Here is a 21,974-nt window from a genome sequence, read left to right on the forward strand (position 1 = left end):
TGATCCCAGGGTGAGCAGCACCTGGGTGTTACTGAGGTGTCAGAAGAGCTACAGCAGAGTCAAACATTGATTCTCCCCCTCTACTCTGCTCTCATGAGACCCCACCTGGAGTACTGTGTCCAGCTCTGTAGCCCTCAGCACAAGAGCGACATGGACCTGTTGAAGCAAGTCCAGAGGAGGGCCACGAAGTTGATCAAAGGGCTGGAGCACCTCTCCTATGAAGACAGGCTGAGAGAGCTGGGGTTGTTCAGCCTGGAGAAGAGAAGGCTCTGGGGAGACCTTATAGCGGCCTTCCAGTACCTGCAGGGGGGCTACAAGAAAGCTGGGGAGGGGCTGTTGCAAGGGCATGGAGCGATAGGACGAGGGGCAGTGGTTTTAAACTAGAGCAGGGTAGGTTTAGATTAGACATTAGGAAGAAGTTCTTTACAATGAGGGTGGTGAGACACTGGAACAGGTCGCCCAGAGAGGTGGTGGAGGCCCCATCCCTGGAGACATTCAAGGCCAGGCTGGATGGGGCTCTGAGCAGCCTGATCTAGTTAAAGATGTCCCTGCTTACTGCAGGGGGGTTGGACAAGATGACCTTTAAAGGTCCCTTCCAACCCAACACATTCTATGATTCTATGATCAGACACCCTGGAAGGGCAGAGGAGCACAAACGCAGTGAGGAAAGGGAGCAGCTTGCCCCAGGATAAATACAGTGGAGTCCATCTGAGCTCTCCCTTTCAGCATCCACAGACCCTTTTGTAGGGATGACAGTAACTCCTGTATTACTCTAAGGTTTTCAGGAATGGCCAATTTTATTCAGCACTGCAAAAACTCAGTCTAAAATTTAACCTGATCCAGAATTCAGATTACTGTCACCACTGCCTTGTTTTCCTTCTTCCTAGTAGAGGATACGGCAACAACTGATTACAGGCTGTACTGAACGGCAGACAGCTCTGCTGCAGCGAGCTGGAAGAGTTCTGCTGCGACGGGAAGATATTTGTGTCCCTGGAGGGCTCCCTTCTGCATCATTTCAGTGATCGGTTCTGCAGTTTGGGTCTGTAGCAATGCGCAGTGGTTTCTGGTTTAGCTTTGGGCTCCTGGAAGTCGCTCTTTGAGCAACTGTGGAGACATTGTGTGAATGTGTCCTGACTTGTGCAGAGCAGCTCAGAGAGTTTAGTGTAAATCCCATGTCACTCGGTCTAACTGAAACCTCAGTTTGCGGTCAGAGATGCTGTTGAGAGCCTGTGACAGTGCTCTGCTGCTCTGTCCCCACGCCCTGTAGCCAGCAAGACCAGAGCGCCACTGGAGTGGTGAGCCCTCGCTCCAGACTACGAGCCCCATAGGAGTAAACCCAGTTCAAGATGTACCCCCCTTATTTACTTCACCTAATCATTCTTCACAGTTTAACACATTTTCAGTTATACAGATTCAGCTGATTAAGCCACACTCTAAATTGCATGTGGATGAACCAGAGATGAGTAAATCCAAAAAGAAGAGTTCCGAGAGCTGAAACCAGCTAGCTCCCAGCAGGTGTGCTCATGCCCAGCCCCACAGCACTCGGGAGCTTGTGGTAGGTACCAAGGATGCCCATCCTCAGCTCCTGGCTGCTGCATGCCCCTTGTGGGTATTGAACATGACCACATCCAGCTGTCACCCTTCGGTCCTTCACTGTGAGGACGCTTTCTGAAGAAAGAAATCAAGAGGATGAACAGCGAGGACAGAGATGAATCCTCTCCGTATTCCCACCCATACAGCTTTTCTTCCTCTTCTCGATAAGCCGTCCCACAAGGTAAGCCACCTGTCCTCACTATTCAGAGCCCAGAGACCTGTACGGGACAGACCAGCTCAACTCTGCCAAGGGCTGAGCGCTGGGGAGTCTGCACGATGTGGATTAGTTGGGACCACTGACTTCTGCATGGCACGAACATAAATGAGTCAACAGACAGGTCTTAGAGCACTTAAAAGACAGTCTGCAAACAAAATGTGACTCAACCCTAATTACCTCTTCATTGTAATTTATCATTCACTTATAGTCATGCAGATAAGTTATTTAAGTAATAAAAAGTCTGGTGTACTGTGGAGCCAGGTGCCAGCAAGGCAACTTAAATAGCAGGTGCTCCAAGAGCTTGTGAAAGACTAGGTGAAATGTCAAATAACTTGACTTGTCCTTTTTGTAACAAATTCAGAACAGTGTTTGGTTTAGGCAGCCTTCGTGGCTGACACATGCCAGTCCAAAGCTAAGAGTTTAGGTTTTCGTTATTTACGGTAACATGGGGCGCTTCTTCAGGAAAGCAATGCGAAACAGTCCAAATACAAACTTGTACTTAATCAGCTCCTGATACTGTTTAAAAGCAACATATTGAACATAAGTGACAGAGGCATAAAGCAGAGACTGGGAAAGCACGGGCTGTCACAGACGAGCTTTGGTGACTCACGCCTCTGTAGCTTAAGAAGTGCTGAGGCATGGACCCAGGCGGCACTTAATTAGCTCTTCCCTGGGAAGCAACCTCTGGCAGAACCAACAACCAAGAAGGCCGAAGACCTCCTCTGCTCCAGTCCAAATCTTGCATTTTGGTGAAACCAGCGAAGTCACCAGATCTCAAGACTGAATCACATAGGCAAAAAAATCCCCAAAACATCATTTCAGGTAAATGGATAGATGCCCTTGTGTGAATACTGCAAAATCAGCTTTCCGGCATTGGGAGAAACACAAGGTAGAAACGTTTCCGCATTTGGGAAAATATTGAGATGGACCAAGTTCCACAGACTTCATTTGCCACCTCATCTACTAGATGAGCGGGTAAGAGAATAAACTAGATTTGCTTCCAGCCACAGCAGCCAGTCCTGAAAGAAGAGCATGTTTGACCCTGACCACTTAGCACCTTGTAAGCTTTGTACTGAAATATGTCTCCAAGCCACAGAGATTTTAGTGGCTGTACTGGAATACATAATGGCCTTCATATTAAATCCATACAGAAAAGAAGACGCACGAAACATGGAAACAGTGCAGATTTGTCCATCACCCCACTGTATTTAAGGTTCAGACAAAGCCTTAAAAATTTGGGATTTGCATGGGTCAGCTTTACATCTCAAATGAGAATGAGCCAAGCGCTTGACTGTCACAGGACCAACCTGCTGGATGGGTACAGTTCTGTAACGCGGAGGTGTAAGGTAGAGTTAAAAATGAATTGTAGTCAAAAGTTCAAACCCCAATGACCTCATTGTGCGAGTATGCGGCATTCATAAAAGTGCCTGCAGGCTGAATAAACTCCAATTAAAAAAATAACCTGGCATAAGTATCTTTGGTATCAAGCTACCTCCACGCTGAGGGAAGCATGCTGTAAAGGAGGAGGAAATGAGCAATGAAACACTCCAAAGAAATGGCAGGGAGAAACCACACCACTCTCCCTGTTTTGTAGTCACTGAGTGCCACAGCTTTAGGGTTTTATGGGATGAGGAGCAGGCGTGGAAAAAAGAGAGGACAGAGTTTACAGCCCTTGCATAATAAGACAGAAGGAAACCCTGTCCTGCACAGCTCCTGCTTCTGATCCACAGCTACCACCTCCAAAACTTTGCTTTTTTGGATCAGAAGAGAGGTCTGGATGCAGCTGCGCCATTTGGCTGGCCGCAGTTTTTCCGCCATACACAGAGGGCTCCAGGCAGTGCTCACAGCACGAGGAGGGGGCTACAGTCCCGCGCTGCTGCCCTGGCAGCCAAGGACTCCATCCCCTGGACACCATTTCCTTCATCTCCTGCAGGGCTCCATCCTACACCGGCCTCCTGCCCACTACACGAACCCAGAGCTGCCGTCAGCGCACACTCCGTATTTTAGACAGCTGAAGCGAGCACTAAAAGGCACTCACAGTTGACCTAAAATATGTTATAATAGAAAGTTTAAATTGCATGTTAGATAATAACAGAATGTGGTGTTAAAACTAAAACTGCAGTAACTTTTATCCACCCAATGTAGACATTCATTTAAAAACTGTACTGGTTTGTCGGGAGCCAAGGGGAGGGACAAGCTGAATTTCTCTAGAGTCATGATCGCAGATCGCCACTAGATGGTAGATGAGTAGCATTAATTCTGCTTCCCATTTTATTCATGAGAAATACAACTGACATTTGTCCACCCTAGGGCTCTCGCCTCTTCTGGCAGCGTGAAAGCACCTCTTTGCATGCACTCTTAAATGAGAGTTTTGGAAAAGATGGATGGCTGTGGCAACTCCAGAAGAGGAATAACCCCAGAGTCCCAACATTTATACACATTGGGTTTATTCTTCCAATCTTACCATAGCTGTAAGCGCTACAGTAAACAAACTTGCTTTTCTCCAGCAGAAGGACAATATTGATAAGCTCTGTAACCATTTACAGTTAGTTTGCAAAAACATGCCAGGCTTTTAAAACTAAGGCGGCTTCACAGACATTGTAAGACTTTACAGCCTGAAAGGCTGAAGTCTGTGCAGCTGCAACAACTGCCTTCATCTATCTCATATCTAAGGTATAAGATACTTTTAGTCAAACTGAGGTGGCTTAAAAGATATGCCAGCTTTATTTTGTAAATGGTTTCCACATTCGTACAGATCCAGAAGGATTTTTGACCCGGCGTATTTTTCCCAATGAGTAGCAAACCTTTCTCTGCTTCCTCACCCTGAGCAGCTCAAAACCACATTACTGCACATCGCCGGGGCTGGGGTGAGCCACGCCGTCCCCAGCAGGTGCAGGACACGTATGACAGCTCTTCACCAACACTGCCAAACCATTGCAACTGCTCCTCTGCCAGCTCACACAGTGCTTTAGGTGAAGGCACAGGGTTATTATGTGAACTTACCTCAGGGTGCTTGCAATACATCTACCCATCTACCGGGAGTATCAAATCATGCACTGGGTGCAGGGAAAATGCTGGTGTCTTCACCAAAACACAACTAGCAACACACTCAAGCCAGCATATAAAGTACTGCTGTATGAAATTTGCAGGCAAGTAATGCCCAAACAGCCTGCCCTCAGCATGGCCATGGTTGCACAGCAAAAACATTGGCTACAACTGAATGCTTCAACCTCTGTACTCTACCTTTCACGCCACACTGCTCTGCGAGTACTGCCGTGTTCCGCAAGGCTTCCACAGGCAAAGTGTTTAACACCGAATCAACGCTACTTTAAAATACACAGACTCTTCGGAGACCTCTCAGCTTGGAAGGAAACAGAGCCAGACCCTGCTCGGGCTGGTAAAATCCGACAAGGCCCCATGACAAGTGGTGTGTATGTGCAAGCTGCAGTAAACTGCTACCCAGTTTGAAAACCTACATGAACAGCTTTGCTGCCAAAACTTTCTTTGATATTAATGCGCAAAGAAAAAATAATTTGACGTTAGCATCCAAAGAGAATATATTAAAAGAAATAATTGCTGTCAGCATATTTTAGCAATAACAAGCTGCAATAGCCATTAGCATTCGGGTTGTTTTGCATTGTTTGCATTGTTTTGCATTAATAAAGACGAAACCTGATAGATATATATATATACACACAGGTTCTTAAAGATTTTGCTTTCTTTCTTTCTTACCTCTTCCTTTTTCTCTTCAGCACCAGAGGCTAAATTGAGACTCAGCTGAGAGTGGCTGCTTATGCCACTGTCTTCGTTTCCATCATCGTAGTACACAGTCTGCACCGAGTCCTGGAAGCAAACAGGATTCCTGCCCAGCTTCGGCCCCGCTACCTCTACTCTCTCCTCGCTCTCCGATGAGCTCAGTGACAACGTGCTGTGATGGTCTGGGCACTGGAAATTCATATTGCACTTGACCTTCTCTGCGGTGGGACTCTGAGGCTTTGGAGTAGTCGGCCTGACTGGAACGTGAGGGTTTTCAGCTTCGTGTGTAAACTGCTGGGTAGCTTTTGGTTCATCCGAGTCCGAATAAAACACTTCATTGGGAAATGGACTAATGTCATTGAGGGTGGGTGATAAGCTATCAGAGTCCGGGATACCTGATGACGTCCTGAGGCTTTTGTCTTCAGCAACAGCTACATTCGTTTCAGCCTCTTTATCCTGAGCAACAGCGGGGCTTTGCAGACAAGGTGTTCCCGGCAAGGAAGAGTCTGGACTAGATACTGGGGAGGTGCATCGCTTTCTGTCATGATCCGTGCTGCTGGAAACCCTGCGGGAGTAGTCATCGTGCAGTCTGCTGTTTGACCTTGTTCTCTGGGACTGCTCGCTGGGAGAAGGAGCCGTGCTCTTCGGGCCATCCTTCTTCCACGCAACATCTGTAACATTACTGACGAGTCTCAAAACTCGGTCAAAATCCTTTGCCCTGATAGGGCTCTTCCATCGCTTGGATCTCCTCTCGGGGTTCCCACCGGTTTTGTCCGAGTCAGCAGAAGTAACACTCACAGTCCTTGTTGGCATCTGTTTTTCATTTCCAACCTTGAGGTCGGTGAGGTTCGAGGTGGACTTCCGCTTGAATGAGCTTTTTTTCAGAAAGTTCAAATTATCCGAACTTTTGCTTCTCCGATAAATGATCCTGTTGTTTTCAGAGTCTTTCACCAAAATTTCACAGATCTTTGGCTCTGCAATGACAGGTGATGTTGGCCTAGTACAGTTGTGATGACTCTGAACTTTATCCGTGTCTAGCAAGTTTATGCGGCCAGCACCGTAAGCCCGCCTGATGCTGCGTGAGCGATGGGTATTCCTCAGGAAAGACTCGTCGCTGTCCTCTGCATCGGAGCAGTCAGAAGCTAAACCATCCACTGCGTTCTGGAAGTCATGTAGAGGCCCCGAATAGGAATACCTGTTAGTCTGAACTCTCACCACTGCCCCCTTTGAACCCTGTTTGCCTACGCCGTTCTCATTTAAGATGTCTGAGCATTCCCTTGTTTGAATTCCTTGGAGAACTGAAGATTTCAACTTCTTGAAAGATCCCATTTTTCTGATGGAAGACAAAGCATTCCAGGTGGACGAGTTACCCATCAAAACCAGAGAACGAGGCCTGTCAGAGCTGGAATTAGCCCGTTTACGAGGGGTGGTGAAAAAGCGCATGATTTTGGAAGGGCTGAGCTTATCCTCTTGGATTTCCTCCTCGTGACTGTTGCTGGTGCTATATCCCCCATTATGACTGACACAGGTAGTCTGGTTTTGGGGCTCTTTATTATCCATAACTATACAAGTAACGGTGGTGCCATTTCCACAGCCATTGGGAAACGTTGTCATGCTCTCGATGCTGTAGGCATGGAGACGGAGGCTGGGGTAGCTCACAGCGACGCTGCTGTCCCCACCAGCTGACCTCGCTGCCTCTCCTTCATCTGCTGCACCTCCGTTTGTCTTGCTTTTGCATCGACCGGGTGAGCTCAGCTCCTCAGGCTGCACTGCCTGCATCAGGAAAACAAAAGCAACCGTTAGAGAAGTTTCCTTACAAAATCCCCAACCAAAAGAAGTTTGAGCCCCATTGTAGGAAATAAAGACAGGCACGAAACGAAGGAGTTCTTTTTCGCCCAACAAAGGTGTGTTGCAGTGGTGAGGAGAAGACATTTATAACTCCCTCAAAGTATAATTGCATTCATTAGCAATTTAAGAGACCAGAATAATTTCAATATGTACTTGTTTCTCCAATGCTTAATAAGCTAATAAATTCAGTATGACTACCACACCCACCTCGCTACACTAAATATCATCCACATACATGCTTAGAGAAACCCCCAACGACAATCCAGTCCTTCTCCTCACAGTGCTGAGCACTGAGCCCCAAGACACCCGAGAAACTTTATCCAAAAAACTGAGCACGCCCATCAAGTGCCACCTAATCCTCAAACAGTAGCCAAAGAAGAGGAAAGCATACATATTTTTTCCTACACTCGCTGCTGTTGGAAGGCTGCACGGCCCTTGGCTGTCTTGTCCGTCCCCTAGCAGGTAAACCTGAGTTACATTAAGTGCACAGCAAAGTATTTTTCCCTAGCCACAGAAAACAACAGTCAGAAGTCCGTAAAGCTGGAAGCTGGCCTATGCTGTCATGACAGCGCAATGAAAACTTGAATTTGGAAGTGACCGGAGTCTCTGTGATTGGGATGTGCTATATAAGTGAATCCATGAGCCCAGCGTGGGAGATTCAGCAGCCCAAACCACACTCCGGTGCTTGGGAAAGCCGTGTGTGGACCCCAGCCGTGCCTCCCCTGCCCCGGCTGGGGGTCTTTGCCAGGCAGGCAGGTGCTTGCACCACTGTGCTCCACAGCACCCAAAAACCACCGGGATGCCCAGTCCATCTTGGGATGCCCAGTCCATCTTAAAAAAGCGGCTCATGGCAGGGTCCTCTCTGCAAAGGCCAGCGGGATCTTCACAAACCTGCCGCTGCCCCGAAAGGAGAAGAGAAAACGTACAGCTGTGCTCCAGGGAACGGGGCAGCCCCGGCCCCTTCTTTGTCTCCAAGTGGCCGCGGGGGCTCCGAGGGCCAGCGGGGACGGGGGGGTGGCCCCCGGCAAGCGGAGGGGGCCCGGCGGCAGAGGAGCAGGAGATGCAAAAGGCCGGTGGGGGTTTTCCATGGCGGTGGGTGCAGACCCCGCAGGGGCAAACGCCAAACCGCCTGGTGAAACGCGGGAGTTTTGGAGCTCGCATCCGCTGGAGTTAAGGCTGCTCCTTCCCGAGTGCGCTTTCCCAGGAGTTCTGCGAGCCTCTGCCCCGCCGGGGATAAAGGGATTTTCTTGTGTTGCAGAGAAACGCCTGAAAACTCCCCGGCCGCTGCTTTTAATCCCCCTCGCTCACAGGGTCGCGGCGGGAGCCTGCCGGGCGGCGAGGCAGACCCGGGCCGGGACGAACCGGGCCGACCCTGCCCCGCCGCCGCGGCGGCACCCGCGGCCGGACAAAAGCCCGGCGGGCACCGAAACGGCGGCCTGCCCTTGTGCTCTTGTACCCGCTCGCAAACTTCCACGCGGAAAAAAAAATATATATATAAAAAATAAAAATACATGTAACAACAATGACAAGAAGCCGCTGCTCTCAGCAGAGAAGTTCCCAGAGAAAGCGGCTTTGGGAGACACCGCACCTGAGCGGGCAGAAGAGGCAGGAGAACAAATAAATACCATGAAATGAAATTTAGAAACAAACCAAAAAAAAAAGATCAGAGCTCACCGCGCGGAGTCTGCAACACCTCCCCCGCCAGGCTGCCGCTGCCGGGCGGCCGCAGGCGGAGCAGCGCCCTTACCTGGGGGGGAGCCGGGGGACCCCGCCGCCGCCGCCCGCCGCCCGCTCCCGCATCGCTATGGCAGCAGCGGCCGCCGCGGCGGGGCGGAGGGAGGCGGCGGGCGGGGAGCGGCGGGGCGGGGCGGAGCGGGGCGGGGCGGGGCGGAGCGGGAACCCCCCGGCTCCTCCGGCCGCCGCCGGACTCGGCGTGTCCCCCTCCCCCGGGCAAGGTCCACCCCGGTGAGTCCCGCCGGGTCTCCAGCGCTGGAAGCAGCCCCCCTTCCAGCTGCCACGGCCGTGCCCCGGCAGAAACCACCCGGCCACACCAGGGCGACGGTGTTTAGTACCTTCCAAGCGCCCCATCCGTGCTGTTCCAGCCTCGCCTCACCGCTCCCTGCGTTTCTGGGTACCCGTGCTCTGCTCACCCGTGGGTTTTGTCAGGGGCACAGGACTGGCGCAGGCTCTGCTGCCTAGCACGGGCAACACATGCACCACTTCTCACCCCTTCTCGAACAGGAGGTTGTTGTCCCAGCTATAAACTGCGGGTTAAATCGTAGAATCATAGAACGGTTTGGGTTGGAAGGGACCTTAGAGACCATCTAGTTCCAACCCCCTGCCATGGGCAGGGACACCTCCCACTAGACCAGGCTGCTCAAAGCCCCATCCAGCCTGGCCTTGAGCACTTCCAGGGATGGGGCATCCACAGCTTCTCTGGGCAACCTGTTCCAGTGCCTCACCACCCAAAATAGTCCACTTAAATAGTCCACTTCTTTACATGATATAAATGACCCGCCCAGTAAGGCCAAAGTAGTTGAAAAAAGCCTCAGATCGCCTGTCACTCTTTTTCACCCCACCAAAGTATGTTTAGTAACTAGTTGTATATTTTGTAACAAAACAGTCTGCAACATAGAAATATGTTTTCATTTTACTATTTAAATTGGACTGAGACCCCATTGTGTTTGTGGTGACAAACACAAATTTCTTAGTGGAGAACAAATCAGCGTATTTTCCTAAGCGTGCTTTGCTTTATTAAGCTTAAAGATATAAATGTTGGAAAAGAAGTTCGTGCCATGAGCAAGCTCTTTCAGATACTCATGCTTGGTTCCCAGGCTGTCTTTCAGTCCCAAATCTGGACAACTTTCTGGTGTGCCACTGTTCCTCAGAGTTAACAGCAAGACCAACATTTTATGCACAATCTGAAGAGTGTTCTTATACTACAAGGAAAATTTTGTGAGGCGATGTCTTACAGCCCCACGTCATGACTCCTGACAAAGACCCATAAAACTGGTAGTCCTTGCTCAGTTTATTGTCTAAAAATATTTCTACACTTGGACTGGAGCTGTAGACATAGCTAAAGCTGTTTTAATGTGTCTCACTTGAAAGGCAAAATGAAAATGGGACAACACAGAGAGCGTGGCAGACCAGACACCCTACAGAAGTAATGAAGGCCATCAGCCCCACTGCCTCTCCTCTGAGACTGGTGTGACTGTACACGCTGTAATTACTTCTCTGGAGAGCCGTGTAGACCTACTCTCAAAGGCAAGGTGTAGTTAGGGGATGAGGCAAACAAATGGGCTTAAGGGATGTAGGTCAAATGAGGTAGCAAATAAGTCTGGGAGTGACCACAGGATTCTCCGGCAGTCAGCAGCAGCAGGCACAACCTGCCACCAGGTACACCCCATGGAAGGAGCGAGTTTTGAAGAATGACTCAAATGAGGAAGTAAAGTGGTTGCTCTACAGTGCTGGGCATGGGAATCAAAGGGGAAATGGAGGTTAGGACTGGAAGCGCTGACACGGTAGGGAGAGGGTCCATATGGACCACGGCTGGTGATCTATGTTAGCTTCTGACTGCCTGGGGAAAAGTTCTCAAGTCAGTGCAGACAAGAATTATCTGCTTCAGAAAAGGAAGTCTCTGAAGGGGGACTCAGTGAAGGTGCTGAAATGGCCAAAAGAATGACTTTAGCAGCATTATTAAGGGAAATATCATTTCATTTATATGAGACACGAAGTGTATCAGAAGTTAACTTTAAAACTACTTCCAATAGGTCTTGTAAATTTATCTCACAGCCTCCCTGGTATCTCTAGGGGCCTGTGCTGGTCGCTTAAAAGCTTCTAACAGCACTATTCAAACCTGAATTTCAATGGATTTATGTTCTGTGTTCCCACACGTCCCTTTCCATAAACACTCCAGCTATATCCATCACATTAATTTTTAATATCCTTTTTAATCCACAAGCCCCTGCAGAGAAGGGAACCCCCAGTTCCTCCTGTGTCCTCTTATCTATCAGCTGATCAAAAAGACAAAGCAGAAAAAACTATTGAGCTGAACTGAGACACTAATTTGTGTCTCTCTTTTATCCAGCCAGCAGCGTTTCTGAAACTTGAGGAATTGTGATAACTTTGAGATCTGAACCCTTCTTTTAAATATATTTGAAGCTCATCAGCAGGTTAAAAACTGCTCGAGGAGGCAGAAATGACATGAGAAAGTATTGACAGACTAACAACATGCTTACAATAATTTAATTTCCTTAAAAAGCCACACTAAAAAGCTCACTGGATAATTGAGGTAAGAATATCATTGTATGTCATATTTCATAAATAAAGGAATATTTCATTAATAAAGGAAATGCCTAGAAAATTGCAATTACAGAGATAACAGTATTTAGTCAACTGGACATTTGTCAAGTTTCTAAAAAGTAAATACTATAGTTTTAATCTTCCAGATTTGTTTGTCATAGTTTTTTACTGGTAGTATGATAAAACCTTCTTCAAACTTCCAGCTTCATTGAGTCAGGGTCTGTCCTTCCACATCTGCGTACTATTCAGCAAAGCATGGATGCAGCGCACTAAAGAGTGTGTCTGAGAACAGGATTAACTTCCTGCCCTGGAGACCAATAATTACCCAAATCTTTTCTTAATCTGAATTATTGTTGTTTTTTTTTTTTAAATGGGAAGTGTATGTAGTATTCAGGTGCTGTCACACCAAGGTTTAGTAAAATGGTGCAAAGCAAAACTTATCAACAGGACTGTCACGAGAAAGAAGGTAAATCTCTCTTCTGACTATAAACTTGAACACCTTCCAGTGTCTTATAATATTTGAGGAAAACCGAAATGCCATCCAGATTTGCTTCTGAAATGGCATTCCTGGCTGTTTTTCCAGCTTTTTTGTTTCTTGAGAGGATTAATACTGTTTGCCACTGAGAATGCTCAAAAAGGTGTAAATAAGAACAAATTCATAGCACTTGCATAGGTATTTCTGAAAGACTGAGCTATATACTGTGTTATTTAGAGGTTAATAGTTTGGCTGCAGATGAGTAACGAAGGCTGCAGTGACCTGAGGGGCAGTGGCAGCATTACATGTCATGGTTGACCAAGTACAGTAATTTATGAAGAGAAGAACTCCAAGAATAAATTCCAGATTGGTATATGCCTGAGATTTTTAATAGCGATGTGACAATGGTCATCACACTTACTGCGACAAAAATGAAATGCTTCTTTTAGAAGCTCTAAGTCTGTAATTTTAAAGAGGTTTAATGCGCATGTGACAAGGAATGAGAAGGATTATTCCAAGTGTAATACAGGTGGGAAAGGATTACAAAAAATGTGACATGGGAGAAAGAATATAGAGTTTTAATGATGAAGAAAAACCGCCCCCCAACCTTTAATAGGTAGTGATACATCTCAGCTTTATCAGAATAGCAAAAGGCACATTTATGTAATAAGAAAGACACTCACTTAAATCTGAAAATTCTAAATGAGAATGATTCTTTCTACTTAGTTTAGAAAGCCTCTCTTCCACTCCCACAACTCTATTGTTTCTTTCATGGTTCTTTTTATAAATAACTTAATACTTTTTAAAAGTCTATTTTAAAGCAGTGATTTTTTTTTAAAAGGTACTCTTAAAAGAGTACGAAAAAAGAGCCAAAAGAAATAATTTCAAAAAAACCATAAAAGTATTTGTCCTACTTCAACAGCTATTGGGCAAGATGGCAAAGGAAGTGACTGTCTAAGACATGCTCTAAATTAATGAGTGACCAAATTTAATTATTAAGATGCGGGATTACTGAAATAAGAGATCCCTTTGCTTTAAATGACAGTGTCTTTTCCAGGCTGCAGTACATAGCTAATGCTCCGGTTCGGCAATTTGCACCTTCCTTTTACATCCCAGGCAAAGACTCCCCTGTAAGCATTTAACCTCCGAGGAATCTTTACACATTGACAGGTCCCACAGGGGGAACTGGGCTGAGTCATACATCTGTTGAAGCTAAAGGCAACTCCCCCACCGACTTCACCGGGAGCAGGATCAAGATCTCAATTTGTTCAGCTTAGGAACGAGGGAAGAGTATGTGTTTGTGTATGCAAGCTCAAACTAATGTAGGCTGCTAATTATTTTCATCTGGTTTGTATATAAACTGTGTGAAATTAATGTAGGTTTTTTCCATTGTGTTTATCTGCAACCAAATTAGTAATAATAAATCGAAAGGGATTTTCCAAATTCAAGACCTTTGTTGTCTTGGCACTGAAAAAATCCACTCCAGAAAATGAATCATGTTGCTAAGGAAAACAATCAAAGGACAGCCTGGGTTAAATTGCTGTATTAACTTCTTAATTTGCCCAGTGAAAGTCACCATTGCCCTTATGTAGGAAGCTGGTATGCTGCTTCCCAAAGGCCAGTTCCTGTTGCATTTATTTTGCTGCTGATAAAGGCAATTACTGACCAAAGTGAGAAAAGTTTATCACAATTTGGTCTAAATCACAACACAAACCAAGTTGGTTTCCCCTCTAATCTTCTTTTAAATGTGCTTTGCCGAGGTTGAGCTCTGTGTTAAACACAGAGACCTAATTTAGGGAGAACACAATAGCCCGATGGAGTGACGCCATCAATGAAAAATGACCCTTGTGTACCAGGTTACCATTATCCCATCTCCGAGTTGCTCTTACTCACCCACCTACACCACTGCAGCTGCATGCAACTTAATGATGGCTTCAGCCTTTCAGGCTGCTAGAATGCTATTTATAACCCCACGGGGTCCGACTGCGATGCTATTCTTTCTCTCCATCCTCAAGAGGCATTATTCAGGCCGCATGACACGAAGAGATGGCTGGTACTACAGAAGAGCAGTTTCCAATAAACAGATCATTGTGTTTAAACATAAAGAAGACTTCCCATTACCAATTAGGAAGGCTGAATTCCACCTTTATTTTGTGTCTCGCAAAGTGTGAGATGCAAGGAGGAAAAGGTCCGTGGAGATGTAAAGTAGGCAGAAATAGGAAGGAAAAGAGATTAGTCAAAAATTTATTTCTTTTTTTTTATATACGACATATATTTTTATTTTTGTCTTGAAAAAACTTAGATTTTCTGCTAGATGGATGCACATTAAAGTGATATGGACTAGTTGGGAGGAAAGGGTGTGATTGCAGAAAAAGCATTGGGATTGTCCCACTCCGCAGCCATCTGCTTTCTCTTCCTTCTCTGCTCTACCTGCCACCCCTTCCTATGTCACACCCCCCCGCTGCAGCGTCTGATGGCCCTGCAGCCATTCGCTATTTATTTTCCTTGCTCAAAATAATAGCATGTAAAAGTGACTATTAAGAGCTCTTTATCAACCTTCTTCCCCACCCACTTAATTACCCTGCCGTCCTGTCCTCTCTATTCAAAACGGCGGCCTTCCAAAATTACCTGAGGATATGAAGGTGCCTTGTTATGCAACCAGGAGACCAAAATAAGCCGGTGGAAGGATAAGTACATGGAGAAAGGGCCATGAAGAGTTTGAGGGCTGAGGACCACCAGCAGTGGGTGTTTGCCCGTGCTGAGGAGCTGGGTCACTTCATTCATTTTTGCGTGTGAGCCGTAGCGAGGGGCTGTGTGTGGGTTTATATGGTTTTTGGAGGATGGTGCTTTTCTCCCTGGGCTTGCGGAGGAGGCACAAGCAGCGCCCAACCCTCCCTTAAATCACTCAGCTGTGCTGAACGGAGTGGGGATACATCAACACCACAGAGGTGTTGGATGATGTCCATCAGATGGAAAGATGGAAATGCTTTAAAAGTGAAGCAGGTAGGGGACTTCATTAGGAATGATGATGCCACATCAGTAGAAATTATGACACGTTATATAAGATGACCTTGCTTCTGCTGCTTATGACAATAAAATAACAGGTCTCAGCAGAATAATTGTCCCAGCGTGATGCAACAGAAATACCCAACTGGTTACGGTGCAGTTGCACACCTTAGTTATCTCCGTGTTGGCCAGGGCAAAAAAACCTGAGCAATTACAGATTTTGTTACATTCATGAGGTCAGAACAGCGATCTCACTAAGATTAAAAAAAGGAGAAAGAGGTAGCATTTGAGGGGAAGCGCCAGGGTTTGTCATTGTTGTTAATCAATGGAGGCTTCTAGGCAGTCTCGATTCATGTGCTTCGAGAACCACACAGGTTTTTTTTCAATTAGTATCAATACTTTTCTTTGTTTAGTCTCTTTTCACAATGACAAACTTGCTGCCTTTGTTACAGTCTGAGCTAAATTAATATTCATGGGGACATTTCTTATGTCAGAAGATTGAATTCTCCACCACATTTCTTTTTCTTTTTCAGAAAAAAAAAAAAGAAATCTTGCTAATTCTACCTCTAGATTGTCAATAACTTCTACTTTTTGTTTGAATTTACTCTATCCAAAATCCTGTGGAATAGAAAAGCTAGAAAAAAACAATTTGAACAAAGTAGATACCAATGAAGTGTTACGACAACATTTATGTGCTGGGCCTTTTCAATAAAATACGTGCTCTGAATTTAGCCTGCCTGAAAACTTCAAAGCAATGATAAGCCTTCAACTGATAGTCATCCCTCTCTCTCTTTGGTGCTATAGTAACTACCTACCTTCTTCTTTATTAACACTAAAATCAAAAGGATTTTTTAAAACATGGGTGATGAAATTTAAGCAAACTGTCTGTTTATTTTGGCAGGAAAAGAAATTACCTGATTTTAAAGGTACAGAAAACACAATGCTGCTCACTTGAAACCTTGTTTGTCTGGACATGGAATCAGACACATAGAAATTTATAAATTTGGGGCTAGGTTACTCGTCCTGTTAAAAAGAGCCATAAGTACTAAATGAGATCTTTTATCAACAGGATCGTCAAGGAAACCTCTTGCAGCCTGATGTTAGCTGTAATATTATAGTTTCTAAGAATCAATACAAATAATATGTATTGACTGCCCCTGTAAGATATTGCAGCTGTACAAGTCAGTCATTCAGATACACTGAAGGTGTAAGTAGGGGGCATTAGGTCAGATTGGCACAGTTCATTTGTGCTACTGGAGACCCTAAAAACTACTGACCGTACGCTCATTTGGGCTAGCAGAGGTTTCCACTGGCTGGCATCCACCTGTGTCTACATTTCTGTTAGATTTCTGTTTTCTTATTTGGTTGGAGTTGTTTGGGTTTTGGTTTTTTTAACTATTTCAAAGTGTCAAAGCTGGGAAGCTGTCTGCAAAGGAAGGAAAAGATTCCCTGCGTTTTCTGGTTAACAGTCCTCCATATTATCAATATACCTCTATGCACAGTTTATAGAGATTTGGGTGGGAAATCAGAAGATTTTTAAAGACCAGAACATTGGAATCGGGCAACTGTCTTCCTATTAGAACAGGGTGGAAGAAAGCCTAACTTAATTAGCCCGAGACTGAGTTAGTTATGTATATCTAAGGTACCAAATGCCATAATTGTCTGAAACAGGGCAGGACTGGAACCAGTGCCCCAAGAGACCTTTAAAAGAGGGGTAGACGTGGTGCTTAGAGATATGGTTTAGTGATGGGTTTTGTCAGAGTTAGGTTGATGGTTGGACTAGATGATCTGAAAGGTCCCGTTCAACCTCGGTAATTCTATGATTCTATGATTTATGGCTCCTACACCCATATTCCTATGAGTAGAGGTTAAACAACTCTGGATTCTACTAGCCCTCAGAGTAATGGTAAATAATCTGAAAAAAAATGAAACCCCCATCTAAGGCAGGAAAGATGCCTTTATGGCTGAGGCTGGGGAAGAGGGATTCTGGATTTTGTTTCCCTCTGACCTTTGCAGTTCAGCATACTTTTCTCAGCTTAAGTGCCATATGTGTAAAATAAGTGATGATAGGAGTAGTACCTTATAACCTATGGGCCTGCAAGGACAAATCCATCAATGCTTCTCTGGCACTTTGATGCTTACGGTGATGAGAGCTATAAAAAGTGTACACACAAAGAAAATAATCTATTATCTACCCATGCAGAGGACAAACCCTAAAGTCCAGTTTTTTGAAAGGAGTACACACTGAAGTGCCTGTTTCAAGACTCAGTTGCCTATTTTGATGATGGTCCATTAATCTAAGCTGGAGTTTGAAGATCTGCCTAATAATTTATGTCTTGTAAGAGCACAGAATAGCTCTAAGCCTGAAGGATTACACATTTTCTTACTAGGAAAGTTAATTTACGTGGGTGAGCTCTCTTTGCCTAAACATTGCAAACAGCAAAATGGACACTTCGGTTTCTGTCAGTCACACCGCCCTTTTTTAAAAAGGCCTCGCTAAATTTCTGGTTAAGAAAATCTAATGGGAGAAACCTTACCAGCCATTCCCTCAACCTGCCGGGGTACGTAATTAAAATACTAAGCTGGAGGTGTGAGCTATATTTCTAGCTGCGCTATGAAAGGGAGACAGTTTGCATCAATTCTGTCCTGGGGGTGTGTTTTGCCTTGGCAATACTGAACACCTGAGTCAGATCTCTTCCCACACCTCGCTTTTCATGACATAATTCAGCAAACTTTCTCTTTCTGTGCCAGGATGGGAACGGGCTGCTTTGCTCTCTCCTGTTCTCACGCACTGACCCAGAGATGCTGTCGCTCCCCACAGACCACCCGCTCCCGTTCACATCATCTCCTTCGATCTACCTGGTCTCTACGGATGAAGGTAGAAGTGACGGCACCAGCCAACCTAAGGGCATGCCACCGCCTCAAAGGAGAGATGCTGGACCTCCCTTCTGCTTTTTCCTGCCAGGCTGTGAGTTGAACCAGCTCCCCCGGCTGCACCCGAGCTGTTGCAGGGCAGGAGGTGGAAGCGAGCATCCAAGGGCAGGGAGGAAGACACGGGAAGGCGAGTGGAAACTCCTCCTTTCACAAGCAACGGGAGTCCTGAAATGGCTCCAGGCTCGAAATTTGTCTCGGGAGCTGCCCAGGAGTGCTGTGACTTGGAAGGGGCTGGGGAAATGCAGGAGGGCCCTCAGCTTATTCCCCATGTGTTGTTTCAAAGCCGTAGGGTGCCAGGACAGGTGGGTGTGAGGTGGGTGTGAGGTGGTGGTGCTGGGTGGGCATCTATAGGGGGTTTGCAAACGAGAGACAAAGAAATGCAAATTCTATGGCAGCATCCCAAACAGGAAATATTTTTAAGTGTGTTCTCTGGGAAAGCAGGAAAATACTTTCTCCAGAAAACGGTTAATTGAATTTCTTATGAAGTGCTGTTGTGTCGAATTCAGAGATTAAGATCAATCATTAAGGTATATAGAGATTTTAATCTGCTTTACATTTAATCTCTGATTCAGTTTCAACTCCAGCTTCCCACAAAAATAATGCAATATAGTCCCCAATGCAAAGACATTGGGATTGCTCAGCACCTCAAGAATCACCGTTTGTAAAATAGCTCAGTAAAGATGCCATCTAACTCTTTTTTGATGCAGTGAAAATTTTGGCAGGCCAATCTATGCCTGATTAGTTATTCGGTCTCATTGGTAGGATGAACACTGTGTATTATGCTGAAATCGGTTTAAAACCTGTTTCCAGCAGTCCCCGCCGCAGCAGGGGACACGGCCACCCCGTCCGGTGCCCGCAGCCAAGCCATATGCAGCATATGTTCAGCTGAGCCACTGGTGACACCCCCTGTCAGCATCTGGTAATTTTCCTAGCAGGGACAAGATTTACATGAAAGCTTTAACTCTCAAAGTCCTGAAGACTCACAGACAAAGGCATTCCAGAACCCTTTTTTTAACCAAAGACTCAGAGGTGCACCTTTATAACAAGCCGGTTTCAGCTGACTGTGGTATCAGCTTTATACTTCACCGTACCAGGCCAAGAGAAGATGCTTAATTTATCAGAAATCCTGCTGTCGTTGAGTGTTCAGCTCTCAGAGTCACAGATACTGCTGCCTGAGAAACACTGAAATAACGACCATCCTGCTCCACGCGCAATATTCTACGTCCTGGTTTTCCAACTCTTAAGCCAAATACATCATACAGACAGTTGGAAATGGTTCAAAATTGACTATTAGGTTTTTCATTGTTCTGAAGTCTGAGAAAGAGGGGACAGAGGGAGTTCAGGGTCTCCAGAGAAATAAATCTTTTCTAAGGCTTGCAATTAGACATAGCAACTTCTACTAAATCATTCAACGTCCTAATGAAGCATATTCTCTTTTCTCACCAGTCTCGCTTCTCTCATTGCTCAGGGCACCAAAGCACCAACACTGTTACTAGTAGAAACCAACATGTAATTTTTTAGCCAAATCTCATTTTACTGGAACCTCTAAGCTTTTGAGAGCTTATTATTCCAGATTTAACCTGGTATTAAATGAGAGGAAAGTGAAATCCAAGCTTTACAGCAAGTATTAAACAGCTTTGCTAACACATAGTAATGAAAGGGAATTAGCATACGACCAACCCCAGCCTCCTTTCCCCTAAACCAGGAGCTGTTTTCCCAGGGAGGATATAGAGTACTTGTGACTACTTTCTGCTGCAATATTCTTACACGGGATCATGTGGTGCCTTCATCCTGTGCTGCAAGTTTTGGAAAATACTTCACTGGCATCAGCAGTCCACTTTTGTTCCCATAAACTTCTACCTATTTCCCCACTTTCTTTTAATGGGTAAACAACTCTTAACTTCTTAGTGTTGCTGGCTTAGCTAATTGTGCTTACAGTTACACAGAAACCTCTCTAATTTACTAAAGACTCCTGGAAGCTCCGTTTTGTTTGGGTTTTTTGCTTATTCCCCAGAAAAGCACAGCAGCCAACTTGACGGCCATTGCTCCGAGCGAACAAGCAGTCAGCAAGTTGCTTAATCCTCCGTCTATTTACATACCGATTTCATACCCTGATTTCAGCTAGAGTACATCGCCAGAGCTGTGATCTTGCAAACGTTTTACGTATGTGATTCTCTGCTGTGGCATGCTTAAAATCACACCGATCGCAAGAGATAATCCACATGTAAATGTGTGTGCAACTGACAGTTAACTTGTGGGAGTGAGGGCAAAGGCCAACAGCGTGATTGCTTATTTTGAAAAGATATGGTTATTAACACACAGGTGCATTTGAATTCAAGCGAAATTCCTCCAGCAGTCCCTAGAACAGAACTGTGCCTCGCTCTCTGGCCAACCTGAAGTCTGAAAGCAAAATTCAGGTTTAGTTTTTAGTTCCTAATTACCATCACTTGCAGGTGATACCAGGACCAAAATCAAAAAGCATCTCCTTGCTTGCCAAGCATGGCAGGGTATTGAACAGGGAAGGAAGGACCTGCCTTTTTGGAAATCATCGAATCATAGAATGGTTTGGGTTGGAAGGGACCTTAAAGATCATCTAGTTCCAACCCCCTGCCATGGGCAGGGACACCTCCCACTAGACCAGGCTGCTCAAAGCCCCATCCAGCCTGGCCTTGGAATTAAACCCCAGTTACTTAAAGGTCCTGTCTTTTTCCTTGCAAACAATAGAAGATTATAGTCTTCATCTGCATATAAAATAGCGAGAATAACTTTTTAGAAACAGTATGTCACAGCACTTTTTCTGTGCCAAATGCACCTGAATTTACCACACCAACCAATGCCACACTCTTCTCACAAAACAAGTTTCAGAGAAAGTAATAATTACCACTGTACTTTGCACAGGCTACACCACCTCTTGGTCTCACTAAGATACATTTGGCCATTAAGTATTTGCCCTGGATCCCCTTGCAGTCGCAGGGGACGAAGCGCCCCGTCGCACAGCGCGCAAGCGCAGTTAGGAGGGATGCCCAAATGGCTTTGCTGGATGAACTGCGCAGATTATCGGCAACTCTAAAAACCGCATACACGTTGACAAAGGGGCAAAGCACACTGCAGCCAACACGCAAAAGATTAAATATTAGTCTCAGCCATGGTTTTGCACTTAACTGGAAAAACTAATAAAACCATACTTGTAAAATGTAATTAATTACCACCATACATACCTAAATGTTTGTGTCTTCCAGCAGCCATTAACTACGAGGTCTGTTGTTCTGGGTAAGATTTTATCTAAATGTATGAAAATCCATTGCACAAAATGTTGCCCAGTTACGGTATGAACCTTGTTCCAGAAAACCTGCTTGGTGTTTGAAAGAGCCTGTTGTTGCCCGGATTCAGGGCTGAGTCCTGCGAGGTGCTGAGCACCCTCTAAGCCCTTAAACACCGCTGGGAGTGAAAGGGACTTGGCATGATCCAGAAGCAGTCAGTACTTGCGGGATTGAGTCTTAAGTTAATATATAACAAACGGCTGCACAGCGGTGTGTGAAATCAGCAAGTTAAACATCCACTTAAAATAACCGTAACAAGAGAGAAGAAAGCGTATTTACAGGAGCGTTTCATTAAAATCTTTATGCTGAATGTACAGCGTTCCTACATATTCAACATAAGAAAGCAAAGGTTTGGGCGAAAGTAAAATCGAGCAGTCAAGGAAGAAATAACCTGAAGTCACAGCCAAAGGCTTCTGGTTAAATATTGTGTAAACTGTGAGCTGGTTATTATCAGCTGGAGTCTACCCTGAGCAAGCTGCACCCGACAGCGTGGACAAAATGGATGACCCAGAAAGGCACACGC

General features: G+C 45.6%; 1 protein-coding gene across 4 annotated transcripts in view; it reads right to left on the reverse strand.

The window, feature by feature from the left end:
• Window positions 1-21,974, reverse strand: part of SPATA13 (spermatogenesis associated 13) — a 165,626-nt gene that overhangs the window by 41,157 nt on the left and 102,495 nt on the right. For 2 of the 4 annotated variants that reach the window (XM_054209223.1, XM_054209240.1), the window contains exon 2: window positions 5,543-7,339. In XM_054209223.1, coding sequence (XP_054065198.1) covers window positions 5,543-7,339 — 1,797 coding nt within the window. Of the gene's footprint in view, window positions 1-5,542; window positions 7,340-9,161; window positions 9,184-21,349; window positions 21,643-21,974 lie in introns of those variants that run through there. The other 2 variants (XM_054209233.1, XM_054209249.1) reach the window with 2 other exon arrangements.

The sequence above is a fragment of the Rissa tridactyla genome, chromosome 1, assembly GCF_028500815.1.
Source record: "Rissa tridactyla isolate bRisTri1 chromosome 1, bRisTri1.patW.cur.20221130, whole genome shotgun sequence".
NCBI lineage: Eukaryota > Metazoa > Chordata > Aves > Charadriiformes > Laridae > Rissa > Rissa tridactyla.